The 21,748-nt window shown below is 43.4% G+C and overlaps 1 protein-coding gene across 1 annotated transcript in view; it reads left to right on the top strand.

Moving 5' to 3' along the window:
• The window catches only part of SCNN1A (sodium channel epithelial 1 subunit alpha), a 50,405-nt gene extending 29,243 nt beyond the window's left edge, over nucleotides 1–21,162 (top strand). Inside the window, exons 4-13 of the mRNA XM_063435336.1 lie at nucleotides 2,551–2,738; nucleotides 3,514–3,623; nucleotides 6,263–6,426; nucleotides 7,346–7,444; nucleotides 7,590–7,707; nucleotides 8,427–8,505; nucleotides 9,281–9,338; nucleotides 10,994–11,043; nucleotides 11,319–11,394; nucleotides 19,645–21,162. Of these exons, the coding sequence (XP_063291406.1) occupies nucleotides 2,551–2,738; nucleotides 3,514–3,623; nucleotides 6,263–6,426; nucleotides 7,346–7,444; nucleotides 7,590–7,707; nucleotides 8,427–8,505; nucleotides 9,281–9,338; nucleotides 10,994–11,043; nucleotides 11,319–11,394; nucleotides 19,645–20,088 (1,386 nt within the window). The 3' untranslated portion in view covers nucleotides 20,089–21,162. The remainder of the gene's footprint in view (nucleotides 1–2,550; nucleotides 2,739–3,513; nucleotides 3,624–6,262; nucleotides 6,427–7,345; nucleotides 7,445–7,589; nucleotides 7,708–8,426; nucleotides 8,506–9,280; nucleotides 9,339–10,993; nucleotides 11,044–11,318; nucleotides 11,395–19,644) is intronic.
• Nucleotides 21,163–21,748: the final 586 nt, after the last annotated feature.

Raw genomic sequence — 21,748 nt, forward strand, 5'->3', positions numbered from 1 at the left:
CGCCCGGCCAGCACCGCGTCGAACAGACGGTGCCGGCCGCGGTCTATCCACTCCGCTGGGGCCCGCTACCTCATCCAGGGCCCTAACAGACTCCGCCGACGGGCTCCTCCGTCTGCCGACTTCAGGCTCCATGCCTGGGCTCAGCCGCTGGGGCGGTCTCGCCCTCCTCATGGAACGCCGTGCAGCCGCCGCAGGGGCTGCAGGGGGGGGACCCTGAGCCCCCAGTTGCTCATGAAGCCAGGCCAGTCCTCTATCCCGCACAGCAGCTCTCACTCCCTCCAGGATTTCTTCCATTGATGCCATAATCTGAAAGACAAAGAAAAAACCAACCCAGACCTGCCAAAACAATTACCAGGTAAGTGTCAGTTTAGTTAAAATGTCCCTTACTCATAAAATGGCCGCTTAATATACTCCTATTATCCAGCCCCCATTTTCCAATGACCACGCCCCTTTAACTGGTTACTCCCCTGCCTACTCCTGGCTCTGTCAAGGCCCACTCCCCTGACTGCGCTGTTCCATGGGCTTCAATCTCTAGAGATGTGCCTAGGCAGCAATGTAAACACTGCCTTTTCTCTGAAAAGGTATCATTTATAGTGCTCAGCCTACAGGGACAGGCTATAGACACCAGAACCACTACATTAAACTGTAGTAATTCTGGTTACTATAGTGTCCCTTTAATACGGCGTCTTTCTCTTACCAGCCGAATCTGAGTTACAGGTAGGAGTAGGAGACACAAGTGAAGATGCATTTTATTTGTGTCTTTCTCCCCCAAGCCTCTTTCATGTGTCTCTTAGCCCCAGTCCCTTTGTCTCTTTCTCCCCTTCCCCAGCCCTTCTGTTAGTCTCTTTCCCCGGCCCCAGCACCTCTATGTGTATCTTTCCACACAGCTACTCTGTGTATCTCATTCTCTCCTTCCCCAGTCCCCACATGTGTCCTATTAGCCCTCCCTCCGTCCCTATAGCCCCCCAGCCCTCCATGTGTCCCACTAGCCCTCCCTCCCAGCCCTCTGTGTTCCTATAGCCCCCTCCCAACCCTCTATGAGTCCCTATGCCCCCTCCCAGGTCTTCATGTGTCTCATTAGCCCTCCCATGTGTCTCAGTAGCACCCCCATGTGTCCCATGAGCCCCTCCATGTGTCCCATGAGCCCCCAGCCCTCCATGTGTCCTATTAGCCCTCCCTCCCAGCCCTCCATGTGTCCCTATACCCCCTCCCAGCCCTCCATGTGTCCTTATACCCCCCTCCCAGCCCTCCATGTGTCCGATTAGCCCTCCCAGTGTCCCTATACCCCCTCCCAGCCCTCCATGTGTCCTTATACCCCCCTCCCAGCCCTCCATGTGTCCAATTAGTTCCCCCCAGTCCTCCATCTGTCTCTATACCCCCTCCCAGCCCTCCATGTGTCCTTATACCCCCTTCCCAGCCCCCCATGTGTCCAATTAGTTCCCCTACTAGCCCTCCCAGTTTCCCTATACCCCCTCCCAGCCCTCCATGTATCCTTATACATCCCTCCATGTGTCCCTATACGCCCCACCAACCCTCCATGTGTCCCATTAGTCCCCCCAGTCCTCCATGTGTCCTTATACATCCCTCCCAGCCCTCCATGTGTCCCTATACACCCCACCAAACCCTCTGTGTCCCATTAGTCCCCCCAGCCCTCCATGTTTCTCTATACACCCCTTTCCAGTCCTCCATGTTTCCCTATACACCCTCCCAGCCCTCCATGTGTCTTTATACCCCCTCCAAGTGTCCTTATACCCCCCCAGCTCTCAGACTCCAGGTGTCCTTATACTCCCCTTCCCAGTCCTCCATGTGTCTTTATACCCCCACCCAGCCCTCCATATGTCCTTATAACCCCCTCCCAGCCCTCCATTTGTCCCATTAGTCGTCGTCCCCCAGCTCTCCCTGTACCTTGCTGTAGCGTGTCTGAGCAGGCAGACCGTGGTGGAGGAGCTCCTGCTCACTGTACCCGGTCTGACAGGAAGTAGTTCTGTGCTCTCTGTGAGCACTACTTGTCAGACCGGGTAGGGGAACAGAAGCTTCTCTACCGCGGTCTTCCTGCTCGGCCATGCTAAATTCTGTGACCGGCAGGAGGGGAGCACATCCTCTCCTGCCGGTTACCCTGTAATTGCGCCGTGCGGCCCACCAAGAAATTTCCCGGTATCCCGGTGGTCCAGCCCTGCCATGTCTACGTCTAGGGCAGGGGTGCCCACAAGGTAAATCCCAAGATGTTTTAAAACTACAGCTTCCGTGATGCTATGTCATTCTAAAGGTATACAAAGCATCATGGGAGTTATTGTTCATCAACATCCAGGGCTCCACCTATTGGGCCCTCCTGATCCAGAGGATATAAAAACATGGTCCTGGACACCGTATATTGTTTCCTACTTCTATTGGGACAATGCCCCATTATACGTATTCCCAAAATGTGAGCAACCTATTATTATTATATAATTTCTAATGTTAGTTATAATGCACCAACACGTTCTGTAGTGCAGTACATTGGAATGCTATACAACCTCTCTAAACTGTTAACCCATTGTCCTCTCTCCGCAGTGTAATGAAACAGGAGGGGACTGTTTCTATCAGACGTACAGCTCTGGGGTGGATGCCATCATGGAATGGTATCGTTTCCACTATATCAACATCTTGTCCAGAGTACCCATAGAAAGTGAAATCGATGGAGAACAGTTAGAGAACTTTATCTTAGCGTGTAGATTCAATGAAGGCTCGTGTTCTGAAGGGTAAGCCGGTGACGGGAAAGGAAAAGTCATATCAGCCATGAGTCCTTAGTCTGAAAAGCGAAGGCGTGATACAGATTTTTACACATTTATATTAGTAGGGCCAAGTTAGGGCTGCAATCAGAAAAACAAAGAGAGAATTACCCTATACAGACCTGGGCTTGCTCTAGCAGGGCTACTGAGTAAATATTGATATATTTGTGCCAATCAGAAAACCTTAAATCTAGAGAGTCTTTGTCATTGTCTTTGGACAAGTGAAATATTGTTTCCCTCAGTATCTGCTACCAACGAGCAATAAGCTTTTTTGTCCTACAAATGCACACTTACAACTTCTGCTAGTTACAACACCACTTTAAACATAAAGTGAAAAATGGGTCTAATGCAAAATCATACCCTCCCCCAAAAATGGCAATTGTGGAAAGGGGGGTGAGGGGGTGGAAATCCACCCCCCAAAAAAGGCAGGTTGGCCTGGTAGGAATTAATAATTCTGACAACACAGAGTGAACTGGATGTTTTGCCTCTGCTGTCTTCACAGTGGCCAATTCATATACAGTTTCTTCACATTAGGTCTACTCACATCACCATGGACCCTTGTGGATTAGATCGGTTCGTTATGTTTCCAAAATCTCTACCCATAGAAGTACACTTTTTTTTTCATTTTATGCTCCTATAACTGCATTACTAAAGGTCTTTGTCATGCCAATGTTTTGAAACAAAAGTTTAATTAAAAAAAAAAAATCACGGGGAAAGCAAAATCAGTGTTATATTGTCTCTGCAGAGTTTATGCACATTTTCACCACGCAGTCTATGGAAACTGCTACACATTCAAGGAAAACAGCAGTTCTTCTAATAACAAGTGGAGTTCCTCGTTACCAGGAGTCAAAAATGGTATGTTATGTGAGCTGACTGTGTGAAGAATGGCTATTTTTGAAGGAATCACTAAACTGACAAGCTGTGTGTGAATGTTAAAACAAAATATGTGCACAATATGGAAGCAAGTGGATAAAAAAGCTCTAACACCTAAAAAGTGGTATCCCCTACACTACTTAAGAACACATAGTTATACATACATATAAAAGGTGGAGCTTCTGGGTAAAATTCAACAGATATTCTGAAAAATAGAATTGTACAAGAAATAGGGCAATACAGTATTACAAGATTTAAATAATAAAATGTAAGAGCGATGTCACTCACAAGCCTGGAGTCATACCCTCATATGACTCTGATAGTATGCGCCCTTGGACCATTTGAGGATGTCCAAATCCTTCTTTACCAATATCAATATCGCATCAATATCTGGGTAGGCTGTGTAGCCTATAACAGTAGTCCAAAACGACTTGAAAAAAGGCTTCCTCAGTTGGCTGTCGTGTCCTTTGCTTGTTCCTTCATCCTTTTAAATAGCCCGCTTGTAAGGTTCGGTCCTGATATCTTATACTTCCGGGTTGCGCCTGGGAGTAGTCCTGCTGTTCTTGCCAGCTCTCATGCACCAGCTGGACTACTCCCAGACGCAACCCGGAATAGAAGATATCAGGACCGAACCTTACGAGCGGGCTATTTAAAAGGAGGAAGAAACAAGCAAAGGACACGACAGCCAACTGAGGAAGCCTTTTTTCAAGGCAAAACGCGTTTTGGACTGCTGTTATAGACTACACAGCCTACCCAGATATTGATCTGGTATGATCTTATTGATTTTATGTTTTGATTTTATTTGGATGAATAAAGCAGTTTTTTTAAAAAAAGAAACTTCTTCAACCTGGCATCTTAATACTTTGGAACAAACTAAGAGAGCGAAGGAAAGCACTCAGCACTTTGGTAAAGAAGGATTTGGACATCCTCAAATGGTCCAAGGGCACATACTATCCGAGTCATATGAGGGTTTGACTCCAGGCTTGTGAGTGACATCGCTCTTACATTTTATTATTTAAATCCTGTAATACTGTATTGCACTATTTCTTGTACAATTCTATTTTTCAGAATATCTGTTGAATTTTACCCAGAAGCTCCACCTTTTATATGTGTGTGTGAATGTTAAACTGGCAAACTTTGTGGGTGTGTAAACTGTGAATGGTAAACTCTGTGTGAATGGTAAACTGGCAAGCTGTATGTGAATAGTAAACAGGTGTGAGAATGTTAAACTGAGAAGTTGTGTGTGAATGGTAAACTGGCAAGCTGTATGTGAATGGTAAGCTGGCAAATTGTGTGAATGTTAAACTGGCAAGCTGTTTGTGAATGGTAAATTGGACTGTTGTATGTGAATGATAAAATTGCGCACTGTGTGTGTGAATGCTAAACTGGCAAACTGCGTGTATGGTAAACTGGACTGCTGTATGTGAATGATAAAACTGCAAACTGTGTGTGAATGGTAAACTGGCAAACTGCGTGTATGGTAAACTGGACTGCTGTATGTGAATGATAAAACTGCAAACTGTGTGTGAATGGTAAACTGGCAAACTGTGTATATGGTAAACTGGACTGCTGTATGTGAATGATAAAACTGCAAACTGTGTGTGAATGGTAAACTGGCAAACTGCGTGTATGGTAAACTGGACTGCTGTATGTGAATGATAAAACTGCAAACTGTGTGTGAATGGTAAACTGGCAAACTGCGTGTATGGTAAACTGGACTGCTGTATGTGAATGATAAAACTGCAAACTGTGTGTGAATGGTAAACTGGCAAACTGTATATGGTAAACTGGACTGCTGTATGTGAATGATAAACTGGCAAACTGTGTGTATGGTAAAATTTGCAAGATGTGTTTAGGTAAATTATATATTGGCAAACATTGTTTGGGTGGATGGTGTACTGTCAGAATGTGTGTGAATGTTATACTGGCATACTGTGTGTGGTATTATGTTATATTTTGTGTAGGGGAATTTTATTATGGTATACTGTGTATAGGTGAATAATATGCTGGTAAACTAGTGCGAATGAATAATTAGTATACCTGCAAACTAAAGAATGATATACTGAATGAATGATATATAAATGAAATAATTATATACTGTCAAAATATATATGGGGAAATGAATGGCATTTTTGAAAACCTTGTAATCTAGGAATGCAATATTGACACAATATGTATGCTTGTGAATAAAGGTAATACATGCATGTTTGAGTGTATCATACCAGAATAAATCTTGTGACGTCCATAGAATATAAATATGCTATACCCAATGTATATTTGATGCCTACGATATAGAGGTTGAGCTGAGTCTCAAAGAAGTTGCTAAGTTAAGGGTGAGTTTGAGGACTAAGATGTTTTGTTGGTTTTATGTTCAGGAGGAAAATGTTAAACTGGGTGTATGTTCAAGGAGTATATGCTAAGTTTGATAGATATGTTTAAGGGCCCAATATGCTGAGCTGGGTGTATGTTCGAGGAGACGATATTAAAACGTGTGTAAGTTCATGAACAAGTTTTTGAGTTGTGCCCATGTTTATAGTTCCAACTGCTGAGTTGAATGTATATTAATTAGAAAATCTTGAGTTGGGTGTAAAAACCAGAACTGGATGTCTTTGATGTTTCAGGTTTAACTCTTATCCTTCGTACCGATCAACATGATTACATACCACTTTTTTCATCTGTGGCCGGAGCACGTATTCTTGTCCACGGACAAAATGACACAGCTTTCATGGATGACCGTGGCTTTAACATTCAGCCTGGTGTTGAGACCTCAATTGCCATGAAAAAGGTACGTAGTGTGTCATCTAAAAAGGGTTATTCACTAATGTGAGAATTCAAAGTGAATTCATAGTGAATTTCAAATTTAGAGTCAAATAGCCAAACTGGAAAAAATTATCTAAACCAACTAAGCTTTCAGTTTGGAAACTCGGGCCTTAAATTCGAAATTCACATTGAACTCTCTTTGGATTCTCACTTTATTGAATAACACCGCTTGATTATTAACCCCTTAAGGACCAAACTTCTGGAATAAAAGGGAATCATGACATGTAACACATGTCATGTGTCCTTAAGGTGTTAAAGAAAGAAAAAAACATGACGGAGACAAGTAGAAGGAGATATATTGATGATGTTCCTGATCAGATAATGACAACAAGCGATAATGGATTATTAGACTGGGACAGGCCTAACAATAGTCCAGGACACAAACCTCTTATTTCCATTATACCTGATACTCTCATACTTTAATTTTCACATTGAAATATCAGATAATTTTAATTGCAAACCTACAAATGGACAATAGGTACTGTAAAAAAAATATGTTACTATTGTCTTTAATTTCCTTTTCTGAAAAATGTTATGGCAATGATTTTGCCTGTGCTAAGATATTCCGGGAATCTTCACAGAAATAGAAAAAGGAGCTCCGGTGTGCTTGGCCATTCCTTCCATAGTGCTAGAGGTGTGTATGGCACTGTACATATTAAATCTGTTTGCATGGTATGCTCTTGACAGTCACAGGTCATCCAAGCACAACAATACAAAAATAAAGACATAACAGAATTCAGAAACAGCACAACTTTTGGTTAGCAATACTGTTGTGCAGAAACCTCAGATGTGACATATCCCCCTTAATGCTATACTTTAACATGGATTTTGGATGATACTTACATGGGGCTGCGATGATTTGTGATCTTTTTTTCTGTCTACAGGAGACAATCAGCCGCTTAGGAGACACATACAGTGACTGTACCGAGGATGGCAGCGATGTGGATGTGAAGAATATATATAAAAGTTCATACACGCAGCAAGTAAACCCCTTAAAATATCAATCCCCTCAGACTTTAATCCCTCCAGAATTTTGACTGCTATGATCAATTGGAATAACTTCTTATATATATAAAAAAACAAAGACCCTGTGTATCTCACTCTTGTACACCCTGTGTCCTCTTGTAGACATGCGTTCGCTCCTGTTTCCAAGCACACATGGTTAATCGTTGTGGCTGTGCCTACGCATTTTATCCACTTCCAGAAGGACAGGAATATTGTGATTACAAGAAATACAAAAGTTGGGGTAAGAAGTAAAAACAAATGGTAATGAATAATACATCAGTAGTTCGAGCATACAAACTGATCATCACGATAAAGCATAATATATACTAATAGAATTACTATATTACATAATTATAATGGAAACTGATTATCCAGTGGTAGTCTCTAGCAAAACTATCATTGGTTACAGCTGGTGGTTAGTCTTCATCATTCTTCCATTGCTTACAGCGAGTGGCCAAACCTCTATCAATCTTCTATTGGTTACAGCGAGTGACTGAACCTCTTTCATTCTTCCATTGGTTACAGCCAGTGGCCGAACCGTTATCAATTTTCTATTGGTTACGGCGAGTGGACAAACCTTTATCAATCGTCTATTGGTTACAGCAAGGGGCCGAACCCTTTATCAATCTTCTATTGGTTACAGTGAGTGGCCGAACCTCTATTAATCTTCCATTGGTTACAGCGAGTGGCCGAACCTCTATCAATCTTCCATTGGTTACAGCCAGCCTATAGTCCACTAGAAACAAACATTGTTGCAAGATAATTTAATACAATGAAACAGATGCTTGTAAAATGACATGCTAAAAAAAAAAAAAAAGGAAAGAAATACCAACAGTAAATTAAGTAATACGTGATGCGGGGTGATTGCACCAGTATTATTTTATAATATCTTTTGAATGACATAATAAGTGTATAAATAGAGTTGTCCACTCTCATATTAATACTGATCACCTCCCACAGGACATTGTTACTACAAACTCAGCAATGAGTTTGCTTCTGATGATTTGAAATGCTTCACGAAATGTCGTCAGCCATGTCTGTAAGTAAGGGGGCTTTGCATTCAATGTGTGCTTTTGGAGTAGGATGGTGTGTGAATGTACATTATATTCAAATGTTGTGAGATATGGTTTGAATGCATAGTATATTCTGATGTTGTGAGACAGTATGTGAATATATATTATATTCCAATGTTGTGAGATGGTGTGTGAATGTACATAATCAGCTGTTGTGAGATGGTATGTGAATGCATATTATATTCTGATGTTGTGAGATAGTGTGAGAATTAACATTATATTCTGATGTTGTGAGATGGTGTGTGACTGCATATTACATTCTGATGTTGTGAGATGGTGTGTGAATGTACATTATATTCTGATGTTTTGAGATGGTGTGTGAATACATATTATTATCAGATGTTGCAAGATGGTATGCGAATGCATATCATGTTCTGATGTTGTGGGATGGTGTGTGAATGCGTATAATATTCTGATGTTGTGGGATAATATGTGAATGTACATTACTTTCTGATGTGCTGGATGGTTTGTTAATGTACATTACCTTCTGATGTGCTTAAATTGTGTGTGATTGTACATTAACATCTGATGAGCTGGGATGGTGTGTGATTGTACTTAATATCGAGGCTGCTGAAGGATGATGTGAAAAAAAGTGCTAAGATTGTTGGGTGTTGTGGGATTGTGTGTAAATTCATTGCTTTTTCTGAGTTTCTGTATTCAAACTCAAACGCAAAAGAATCCCGTATTTTTCTCCCACTGGATGTGGCAAATGGCATAAATACGTTTTATTACATACAACAGATTTTCCGATTACAAACTGACTGCAGGATATTCCCGATGGCCAACAGCAGTGAGTGAGGTAAGTTGCTAAACGCGTAGGTACAGACAAAGGTATGGTCATACAACAGACGCGCAAAGATGGTAGAGGTTACATTTCAACATTGTGGGGCTTTTTGGTTGAGAAGAGGAGGTAAGAGGTAAGGAACGAAGAGTAATGATGGATAGCTCATTGAAGCAGAGGTGTAGGACGTTGAGATGTGATGGAGAGATGTAAACGGCATTTGAGTCATGAGGTTTTGAGGAACATATGTAAATGTATACTAGGTGAGGGAAGTAGGAAAGCACACGTGACTTTAACAGGAAAGAGAAAAGTAGGAGAAATGCTGGGAATTTGTAAACAAGGGTTTGGTTTGCTGCCCTCCAGTGTCTACACGAAATACCGCTGGAGTTTTGTAATGTATAAGTAGAGAGAGTTTTTAATGGTGTGCTTTATGGCAGAATTGTTTTTTGAGCATCATAATAAAGTAGATACTCTGAGCATTGACGTTGTTTCCATTAAGTGAAATAGAGGAATGGATCCAATAAACTTTGTATTCATGATTAGCCCTATATATAGCTGGGTGGTCCGACTCTGTGAAGCAGTTGTGACAAAGTTCAGAAGGACCAATCATGTTGACTGATACGCTTTAGACACTTGTATTCTTGCAAGGACCTACAGGAACAATTTAAGAGAATTATTGGCATGGATCTGCTATGTTAATACTCGATTACTGCACTCAGTACTTTATAGTGTTAGTAATAAACATAGTTGCTGAGACGTGCAAGTGATTTGAATGCCCGGGATTTGCATTTATCATCGCGGGTTTCAGCAGGAGTTTTAATAATATACCTAAAAGCACAGTCTGACATATAGCGTACCAAAGCGAATCTACTACTGGCTCCGGTAATAGGATTTGGTGCACTGCTGGTGGATGGACTCTTAAACTGGTACAGGGTTTGAGGCTTGCTGCTTATTATAAAGCGCTTTCTACGTTTTTACTGGTTTAGTCAATCTTACTTTGTCTGTGTTTTATGGCAATCCCCTCTCTCATTTTCTGTGTGTTTTTGTTTTTTTATGTATTTGTTGTGATATAATCAATAAACTGCATTGATTGTTAGTGCTACCATGATTTGTTTAAGTTTTTAACAGTGTAGTCAGTCACCCCCTCTTTAATGTTTAGTCGTTTTTCTAACAACGACATAGCCGCTTCTACAACATGGCCCCAGTTAACAAAACAGTGAGCTAAACAGTGATAGAGGCAGTATTGCTGATTTTAGTTTAAAGAACAGTTTGACATAATTTTCTACTCTAATTTGAACAGCTATTTGGGAATAAACTACCTCAAAGAAACCCCAAATCCAATAATCCACTGCTTGACAGGGAATTACGACACACGATATGCCACCGTATACCAACATGAAATGCTCATAACATTTATATGAATTTATCTGCCATCCAATTCATATAATGACAGAGAGAGAGGGAGAATGAGAGAGAAGAAAAATTTAAATCACATAAACAATTATTAGTCATTATTCCGAGGCTGTGTCAGAATGCTTTACTATTAATTTACAGTATTTATCGCTCTGGATATTTTTTATGTTAACCCATTGTCCTCTGTCAACCTTTTTTTTTTTTTTTTAAATTGTTACAGTACGGCTGAATATTTAATATTTTCTTATTTTAATTTATAGGGTTGGGTACTACATATGTTGGCCAAACAACAGACCAATGTTACAGAAAGGTAAAGTGCTATCTGTGCATCTCTGTGGATGTATCTGCGTGCATGCGGGTGTCTGTTTTAGGATTTCGGGGATACAAACTGACAATATCACCGTTAGTCTTACGTTATTCACTAAGTGGAGATTGTGGAAAAGTGGAAAGGGAACTGAACATTTTAGATGTTTGTATGCCTACAATTTCCCGAATTATTCAGTATTCCAAGCACGGCGAATATCCTTGTTTGTGTTTGGACATTTGCGTATTTCTCATACTGAAATCATGTTATTTGTGTTCCAGGAATGGGGTCGCCAAAGTCAATATTTACTATGAAAATCTTAATTATAAAACAATCCAGGAATCTCCAAATATCAATGTAAGTGACACATTTCTAGGGAATCATTTAATACAGGACATTTATGTCAAATATGTTGTTACAAGAATAAAATAAAAGATGTATCTCTTTACCTGTCAGATATTCTCACAAAGAACTAGCGTAATTAGCACATTTAAGTGAGATCTCATTACTAGTGCAACTAACTGTTATAATCAGTAATAGTTCCACGAGTACAACTATAAACTCTAACATATCCATAGATTAAAGATCGGGAAAAAAAAAATGTGTTTAAGTCTTTAAAGGGACACTTTAGTCACCGAGACCATTTAATTTCAATGAAATGGCCTTGGCGCAGAGACCCTGTTCTTTTAACTGTGCAATTTAAAATATTGCAGTTTTGTTTAGAAACTGCAATAATTACATTACAGGCTTGAATCCACCACTAGTGACTGTCATACTAACAACGACTAGATACGCTTCTGTTGCACAAATCAATTAAAACTCAGTCTTGTGATGCAGAAGCCAAAAGGAAATCGTATTGTATACAATGATTCTTAAGGGAAAGCTTGAATGCATGTGCGGCACTAACTAACTCACCAGTCCTCCGCTATGAGAGGCTTTGGATTGGACCACGCCGGAGGAGGCCATGTCTCCTTTGTGAGGTTTGCAAGAGGCGAAGAGGTGTGCAGCGCTGAGGGAGCCTCGGCACAGTCAAAAGCACATTAAAGAAGGTGACATACAAAAAACAGCAATGAAGAGTACAAAACCAAGAAAAAAAAAGGCTTTATACAAACCTGTTTTCCTAATGCTTTATAGACTTTGTCCCTTGATCGGGATGGAATGTCTGACTACTTGCATCTCCACAGGGCAACTGGAATCTACTAGTTATCTGGTGATATTTATTATTTATATGCTGATCATCCACAACATTGAAACCACCTGCCTAATATCCTGTAGGTCCCCCCTATAGCTGCCAAAACAGCTCCGATGTGTCAACGCATGGACTCCACAAGACCGCTGAATGTGTCCTGTGGTATCTGGCTCCAAGACATTAGCAGATTAGCAGAAGATTCTTTAAGTCCTGCTAGTTGCGAAATAGGGCATCCAGATTCTCAATCGGATTTAATTCTTGGGAATTTGTAGGCCAGTGCAACACTTTAAACTCTTTGTCATGTTCCTCAAACTATTTCTGAAATGTTTTTGGCAAAGTGTAGAATGGTGCATTATCCTGCTGAAGGAGGCCACTGCTATCAGGGAGCACTATAGCCATAAAGGTGGGTACGTGGCCTCCAATAATATCTCTGCAGGTAGTACATGTCAAAGTAACATCCTCGTGAATGCCAAGGCCCAAGTTTTTTCAGCAGAACATTGCCTAGAACATATGCACATCCCATAGTGCATCCTGCTGCCATCTCTTCTCCAGGTAAACGACACACACACACCTGGCCATCTGCATGATCTAAAAGATAATGCATTTCATTAGACAAGGTGACCTTCTTCCATTATTCCATAGTCCAGTTCTGACAATCAAGTCCCCATTGAAGGTGCTTTAAACAGTGGACAAGGGTCATCATGGGAACTCTGACAGGTCTGCAGCTATATAGCCCCATATACAGGAAACTGCAATGTACTATGGGTTCTGACACCTTTCTATCATGGCCAGCATTAGGTTTTTCAGCAATCTGAGCTACAGTAGCTCGTCTGTGTGATCTGACCAGATGGGCTAGCCTTTGCTCCCACATGCATCATGAGCCTCGGGCACCCATGACTCTGATACCGGTTCACTGGTTGTCCTTCCTTGCACCACAATTGGTAGGTACTAACCACTGCGTATCGAGACTATCCCACGAGACTACCCCACGAGACTTGCCAATTTGGAGATACTCTGACCCAGTCGTCTAGCCATAACTATTTGACCCTTGTCAAAGTCACTCAGACAATTTCGCTTGCCCATTTTTCCTGCTTCCAACACATGAAATTCAAGAACTGACTGTTCACTTGACATTTGCACAGACGTTATTCGGCATGTGCTCAACTTTTATATAAACCTTTGTACAGACGATATTCGTATGTACTATAACCTTAAACTGAATAAGACACGGACACAGTTAATTCTGTTGGAGTATAAAGTCCACAGCTTTTATTAATTAAATTATTAATTAAATTATCATAAATTAACATAATTTGGGGTCATTGTCCAACTATACATTAACTTACTATACCCCCCACACAGTACCCCTGACAATGACCCCACCAATTGAACAATATATAACAAATAACAATTCACTTGAAACACGGCCTACCAAAGAGGCCCCACATCATATTGTTAACTGTAGGGGTGTACCTCAGACACCCCTACACCCACAGGTTCGTCGCCACCGAAGAGCTAGAACCAACCAGTCCTTAATTCCATCAGGCCTACACCTCGGCCTGTCCAGTCCAAACTCTACGCCAAATTCCAATTTCTACTATGCCCTGTTCCGCCACAGCACATGGCTTGACCTCCTTAAGCGCATGTGCGACCCCCACCACACCTAAACAGGGCCTGCTCAATACCTTCGTGGAACCCAAGGTTCAACAAATCGTTCCCCACATCTGACAGGTGTACACCGTCCCTCCTGAAATACCCAGGTAACATGCCCTCCAACTCTCTGTGACGCACCACTACGCCCCCAGAACGTCTAATGAAAACTGACATCATCTTATTCACCTTACCCCTCGATCGAGCTATTGCAGCCGGGTCCCTGGCGTGCCGCCACGCAAAACGTGGCACCATTTCAGACCACACCACCACCACGCCAGGAACCAGCTCCCTCAGCCGATCTACATCCCTTTTCATCCTTCTCACCAATTCCCTTTGTGGAATCCCACCTAGGTCGTTCCCTCCTCCATGAATCAATACCACATCCGGGACCGACCCTCCAACCACTTTCTGAAACAAAAAATTACACAAACTCTGCCAACTTGCCCCCCTGAAACCAAACCAACATAGAGTCACTCGTTCCAAAGGAAAGCCCAGCTGTGATCCGCTTCTGCGAACTGCGGCCCTCTTCTCCGCCCAGTACACATACGAGTGGCCCAGCAACCAAACTTTCAAACCTGAAAAGAGACAAAGTTAGTGGCAGAAAAGGCAACGTCCCCATCCCCAGATACTTGCACCCTAGCAATTACACCAACATATCAGGCCTTACATACGAGCGGAATCGCACGGACTCCCACCTCCCAATTTGCTTGATCTTCTCGTCCCCCAGACCTAAACGCGCAGCTTCCGTCGCTGCCCCAATGCGAAAGGAGTGCGTCCCAAATTGCCTCGGCTCTAAACCCATTCTCTGCAGACCCATTCGAAAAATCCGCAGAAACTGAAATCTCGACAACGCTGAACCATCGGCGTGTAAAAAGAAACAACTCTTACCTTCTGGCCGCACCTCACAGTACCTTTTGCCACAAGCCACCGGGCAAGCCTCTGATCCTGGCAACTCATACAGTACCACCGCACGGCCCTTGCCGTACACGTCCGTTTTAGACCGGCGCAGCCATATCTGCACCTGATCAATACCCACGACCACGTCCTTGAACATTAAACCGCCGTTCCCCAACTTGTTGGCACTCACCAGCTCACTAATGCGAAAAGCCCCAAAAAACGCCCAGACAAACGCCCCGGAAAATAGTGTCACTTCGAAAGGGGAATTACACAAATCAATCAACACACTTAACAGGTTTTGCAAAACCGAAAACGACACCGGTCGCCTCGGGTCCGCGAGCTTCTTACCCTTCTTAAAGCCCTTCAAAGCCTGGCGTATTAGAAAATTCTTCGTAATGTCCTCCCACCCGTTGAACTTGAACAAAAACGCCATGGCGGACATGCACCTATCTATCACGGCCGGCGACGCTTGTTTAGCAAACAAGCGACACAGTACCCACAACAGCACGTCCACCCTCTGCCCTTGCGAACTGTCACCCCCTACCTGCTGTACCGCCTCGTCCCATTCTTTCCACACCTTGACATAGCCAGACCACGTGCTCGGCGCAAGAGAATTCTTTATACACTCCCCAAGCATGCGGTCCCGAGCTGCCACATCTCGCCAGGGCAAGCCTGCCCCTGTGCCAAAGCTTCCGGCGCCGCTTCCCGAAATCGTTCCCACTGAAAACGAGAAAGCGCATCAGCTACCACATTCAACATACCAGGGATGTGCCTAGCCCTAAACACCAAATTAGAAGACATACAAAGAAGGACAAAACGCCGCAGCAAACACAAAACAGGGGGGGACGACGCCGACAAACTATTGATCGCCTGTACGACCGCCATGTTATCTGAGTGAAATATAATATGCTTGTTGGATAACACCCGTCCCCACAAACTCACCGCTACCACTACCGGGAATAGCTCCAGAAACGCCAGATTTTTAATCAGCGAGCTTTGCCTCCAGGCCTCCGGCCATGGCTCAGCGCACCAGTGACCCCCCAGGTAAGCCCCAAAGCCTACGCTGCCAGAAGCGTCGGTGTATAAACCAACAACCTCCCCCGATGCCGCCGGCTCTCGAAAAATCACTGTTCCGTTAAAATCCTGCAAGAACCGGTCCCACACCATTAAATCTGCCTTCATATCCGCCGAAACCCTAATGTAGTGCGACGGCAGCCGCACCTTACTCGTAGCTCGCGCGAGGCGCCTACAGAAAACCCTCCCCATGGGTATGACCCGGCACGCGAAATTAAGGCTCCCCACCAGCGATTGGAGCCCTCGCAGTGTCACTTTCTTGGCCCTCCCTACCGTGGCCACTAGCTCCCGCAGCCGTGACAATTTGTCCCCCGGTAACCTGCATTCCCATTTACAGGAGTCAATTTCTAAGCCCAAAAAACTAAGGCACGTCGTAGGCCCCACCGTCTTGTCCTCCGCCAAGGGGACCCCTACTTTATGCGCCACCCACTGAAACACGTCCAATATCTGTTTACAGCGGTCCGAATCCCTCGGGCCCACGCAAAGAAAATCATCTAGGTAATGCACCACCGCACCCTCTGCCGATTCCGTCCGCACAACCCACTCCAAGAAGGTACTAAACTTCTCGAAATAGGCGCACGAGATCGAACACCCCATAGGCAGGCACAGATCAACAAAATATTCCCCTTCAAAACAACACCCGAGCAGATGATGGCAGTCCGGGTGTATCGGGAGCAGTCGAAATGCCGCTTCCACATCCACCTTTGCCATCAGTGCACCACGCCCCAGCCTCCGAACCAACTCGACTGCCTTGTCAAATGACGTATAAGAGACGGAGCTAAGAGCCGTGTCGATGTCATCATTCACCGAAGCCCCTTTTGGGTACGATAAATGGTGAATCAACCTGAATTTGCCTGCCTCCTTCTTGGGGACCACGCCCAACGGGGATATTCGCAAATCGGGCAATGGCGGTGCCGAGAACGGCCCCGCCATCCTCCCCAGTTGCACTTCCTTACTTAGCTTGTCCCTCACCACCTCAGGGTGTTCCCGCACTGACTTAAGATTCCCACATAACGTACCAGGTCCCCTAACTACGTAGGGAATAAAGAACCCTTCCCGAAAACCCCGCCACAAGAAAATAGCATCTTCCTTGTTAACGTATCGCCTTAGCCAAGGCAACATCGCGTCTATTTTCACCGGAGACGCTCCCAACGGGAGCTGCGGTGGCTGCCGCCCCTGCGGGCCCGCTTCCCCCGCCAGACTTACCCTTTTTGAAACAACGGTTGACACCGTGGGACCCCCCGCAGCCTGAGCATTCGTGCCGGAACCTGCAATTATTTCCCCATTTGCAATGTCCTTCGTTGAACATCCAACAGAAACCTTTCTTTTGCCCAGCCGACCCGGCCCCTGAGGCCGTGCCGGCTGCCCCAGGAAAGGGCGCCGCCTTCTGGGCCATCATAAGGCGCATCCATAACGGCAGGTCCATTTGGTCCCACCGCATGCTCGCATTCGCTGCCAGCCGCTGACGAAATTGTTCGTCGTACCTCCACCAAGCCAAACCTCCGTAGGTTCGGTACGCGTCACCTATCCCGTCCAAATAACAAAATAGTTCTGAGCAACGCCCCGGCGCCTTCTCCCCGATTACGCTAGCTAGAATGCAGAAGGCCCTCAACCAATTCCCAAAGGTCTTAGGTATCTTGCGATACCTCCGCCTTTTCTCCTCTTCCTCCTTTTTAGCATCCTTCTTATCCTCCTCCTTCAAGTCTAAAAACTCCTCTAGGGGAAGGAGGGAAAATATCTCCACAAACTCACCTTTCCATATCTTCTCCTTCACTTCTATTTTTAAATGACATCCGAGGGGGCCCGCGAAGGACACGTGCACATTCTGCCGCGCCGCATCCGGGACATCACCTACCTCCCGCTCTTCGCCCCCTCCTTCCAACCCAGACAAATCAGCCCCGGCTCCGGACTCACCTCCGCCATGCACGGACAGCTGTGTAACCCCGAGCCCTGTAGCTATGTCCCGGCTACTCTCACGTGCCCACACCTTCCCGAACTGCGCAGGCGACCCCTCTTTCCCAGACCAAGAATCTAAGAATGTTCTTAAATCATTTAACAACTGTCCTGGGTGTCGTGTGTGTGCGAACTCACCACTCGAACCTCTGGCCGTAACTGGCTGCAGAGGCGCTGTCCTTCCGTCCACCTTTTCAGGCACCGGAGAATCCCGTTGTCGCCGACTCCCATCTGCCTGGACTCGCCTCGAGACCGTAGGGGTATTGCTCCGAGACCTGTAGGGAGAAGGAAATCTGGGTAGTCTGTCCTGAACCTTCATTTTTTATATTTCAATATTTTTCCAAGGGGCCCCAAGTTAAAACAAATTTCCATGTAGTATATATGTACAGCGCTGCGGCATATACAGGGCCCTTGTTCAGCAGAAATGTTTCCCAGTCAGGGGAGGATCCAGAACCTAATCTTGGGAGCGGCACTGGTAGATTATTTAAGGAAAGTTTGGGGGGCTGAGTGTGTGGAGGGGGCATTGTGTGTGAGGGGTACAGTATGTTTGTGTATGGTGGTGCAGTGTGTGTGTGTATGGAGGAGCAGTGTGTGTGTGTGTGGAGGGGCAGTGTGTCTATCGGGGGCAGTGTGTATGTGTGTGTGTGTATGTGTGGGGGTGGAGGGGTAGTGTGTGTGGGGGCAGTATGTGTGTGGGGGATTTATGTGTGGGTGGGAGGACAGTTTAGTAAATATATATTTGTATTTTTTTTTTTATTAAAAAAAAACTAAACAATAATTTTCATTTCCCCACTACCTTTGCCTGGAAGGGGGGACAGTACTAATCCCTGGTGGTCCGGTGGAGAAGCCCTGGCGGTCCTAGTGGTGAGAGTGAACTCTAGTCTGCAGCTCAGGCTAGAGTTCACTCTTGCAAGATTCGGAGTGTTGCTGTGGTAACCGTGCCAACACTCTGAGCTTGCGAGAGGAGAACCCGGCGGAACTGCAGGTTAGAGCTCCCCCGGGTCCTCTTTCCCTCCCTCCCCTGCCGGCTGCCAGCATTACACTGCTAGTGGGCCGAAGAAGGAGATCTCTGATCTCCCCTCTAGTCCTGCAGAGCCAGCAGGGGAGAGGAAGGCACAGTTCCCTGGTGTTATGATCATATGTCATTTAGTTATCGAAAAGCCTGTGTAGACATTCTGCAACTGTGTACAAAATCTAGGGCAACCACCAGTAATGTTGCTTCGACTTTCTTTTGCTTCATACGCAACCAACATTCACGATGTTTTACCATGGCTTAATTTTGGAGATTTTGTAATTATTTAAATTTTTTTAAAATATTGTAACATTGTAATGTTTTTCAATATATATTTTTTTTTTATATCACATCGTTTTTGACAGTTTAATATTTTGAGAATATCATTTTAGAAGTTTATCCAAAAATATAAAATCATTTGAGAAGCTTTTTCAAAAATATTAAATCGCGTCCAAAGTGAATCATGTTCTCCTGTTCTTTCTCTTTATTTACAAATGATATCAGTGATTTTCCTGCATTCGTTTTTTTGTTTTCAGGAAATATCAGTGATTTTCATATTTTTTTTTCTTATTATGGCTTTCCAAATTATTTAACATTTTTTTATATGCATGTAAAATTGTTTAATATTATGAAAAGTATTTTATTTTGTAATATTTAGCTATTTTTGATCTATTGATTTGTTGTAATATATGATATATTTTGTGATATTTTAATATTTCAAAAAATATATATATTTTAAAAGCTTATCCAACAATATTAAATTGATTCAAATGTCAGGGCTTGTTGGTGTTCTTTCGAAAGATGTTTCATTCTCATTTTGCATTTACAGATGGTGATGCTTCTGTCTCTACTAGGAAGTCAATGGAGTCTCTGGTTTGGCTCTTCAGTTCTTTCGGTGGTAGAAATGGGGGAGTTGGTTTTTGATGTTGTAGCTATTGGGATAGTGTTTCTTCTTCACCGTTACCGCACTCGTAGAAATCAGGAAGTGGAAGAAACAAGCAGTGTTGCAGATTCTGTTCCATCATTTGAAAACATCTCAGAAAGAGGTTCGGAGATACCTCACAATGACCCTATACACACCCAATTGAGGGTGGTAGCTGATATCACCCCTCCACCAGCTTATGAAACCTTAGATCTCAGCTCTTTGGGTGGGGGATCTTCTCGCTCATCCAGCTTACGAAGCAATGTATCTCATCTATCCCGTCATGGAAACACTAGAAGGAGATCACAAGGAGCAATAAGGGCAATGAACGACGCTGAAAATGTGGAATAAAGTGTTTTGGAGAAGGGGTAAAATAGAAGGTCAAATAGCCAATTCTGGAATTGGTGAAGAATTGATGGGTAGTTTAAGCTATTGGTAAAGGGTAATGTAGAAGGATGAAATATATGAATACCATAGCAATATGCCTTAAAGTATAAAATCAGATGTTGCAAAGATTACTATGTAATGTATGCTACCATGCATTATGTATAAACTACTTTTACTTTATATTATGATCATTGTATGATTCTCTATGCAGTTCACTGCTTTGTAATCTACCATAACATTGACTACTTCTGCAAGTTGCTGCCAGTCAGTAACAGTGACTGGTCGATACTCAGTGATTTTGGGCACAGCTAGTTGCCAGTGGGTGGTGCTAGATACACCAAGTAACAGAAGAATAATGGGCACAGCAAGTTAAATGATCGAAGTGGGTACTTGTACGTACTGTTTGACACTGGATGGCAGTGAACATGATAGTTACAAAGTGGCAGTGGGCATTATCATATGCAAATTACCTAATGTTGGGGGTGTAACAATGGGGTGATGCTAATTCAAAATGTGGAAGTGGGCATAAGAGGCCATGTATTCTTACAGGGCTACTAGCTATAAGGAGATATTAATTTCCAGCGTGGTTGTGGGCTCAGCCAGTCATAGATTGGTAGAAGGCTCTATTAGTTATGGGGTTGAATGGGTGATTCTGATTTGCAGTGTGCTTGTGGGAATTTCGTAGAGGTCTCTATAGGGCATGAGGTGAAAGAGGTACTGCTTTTAACTGCAATGTAATTGAGTGCGGCTTGGGATAGTCGTTCTGTGGCTAGCCACATTTATACAATTTATAACAATTAGCAATTGTTCCAAACTTGTAGTGGCTTCTACAGGATAGTCACATAACGATAGGCAGTCCATCGAGCCTCTCTGATTAATATCACAAGTGAAATGTTTTCATGGTGTATAGATAACTTTGCACAGACATATATACAAATCCACAATTTATTGTTCTACATGCACTATAAATGATTAACACTGTCTTATACTGAAATAATAAGTTGGAACTGAGCTAAAATAAAGATGATTCTGACCCTGCTGATTCTTGTATGTTTCATGAATTAGATTGCCAGCTCTTTAGGGTACACCAGGTCGACATGGGTTGAAACTGACCTTTTGCTTTTCTGTTTTCTGTGACTCATTCTTATTTTTTTTCATTTATTTTTCCTTTGACCTATTTACCTCTTTGTTAAATATTAATTACGGTAAGTTGGGTTTGTGCATTTTGCTAGTGTTCCACAATCTCATGTTCTCCAGGTCCACTGTCGAAAAAACACTTTTTTTTCTTTTTCTTTCTTTTTTGTTTTTGTTTGGTGGCTCGCTGTGATGTTAATATTCATATAGAAAATAATTCTTCTGTGTGCCAGATATATCAACTCATTAGACTTACATTTTCTGTAGGTTTATTCTGCTTAGAATTACAAATTATATAATAAAATAACAAAGGATGTTACAAGATGGTGCATATTCAGCAGCAGATGCTAATTGCTGGATCCAGGAAGGGAGAGATAGGGTCTTCAAAGTCAGAGAGACAACAACCTTCGTGGTCCTTTGTCCACTATGTTATAATTTATGACAATAATAATTTTACAACTTTTAGCTAAAACTCTAAGGTCACATAAGA

This window comes from Pelobates fuscus, chromosome 10 (genome assembly GCF_036172605.1).
Source record: "Pelobates fuscus isolate aPelFus1 chromosome 10, aPelFus1.pri, whole genome shotgun sequence".
NCBI classification, from domain to species: Eukaryota; Metazoa; Chordata; class Amphibia; order Anura; family Pelobatidae; genus Pelobates; species Pelobates fuscus.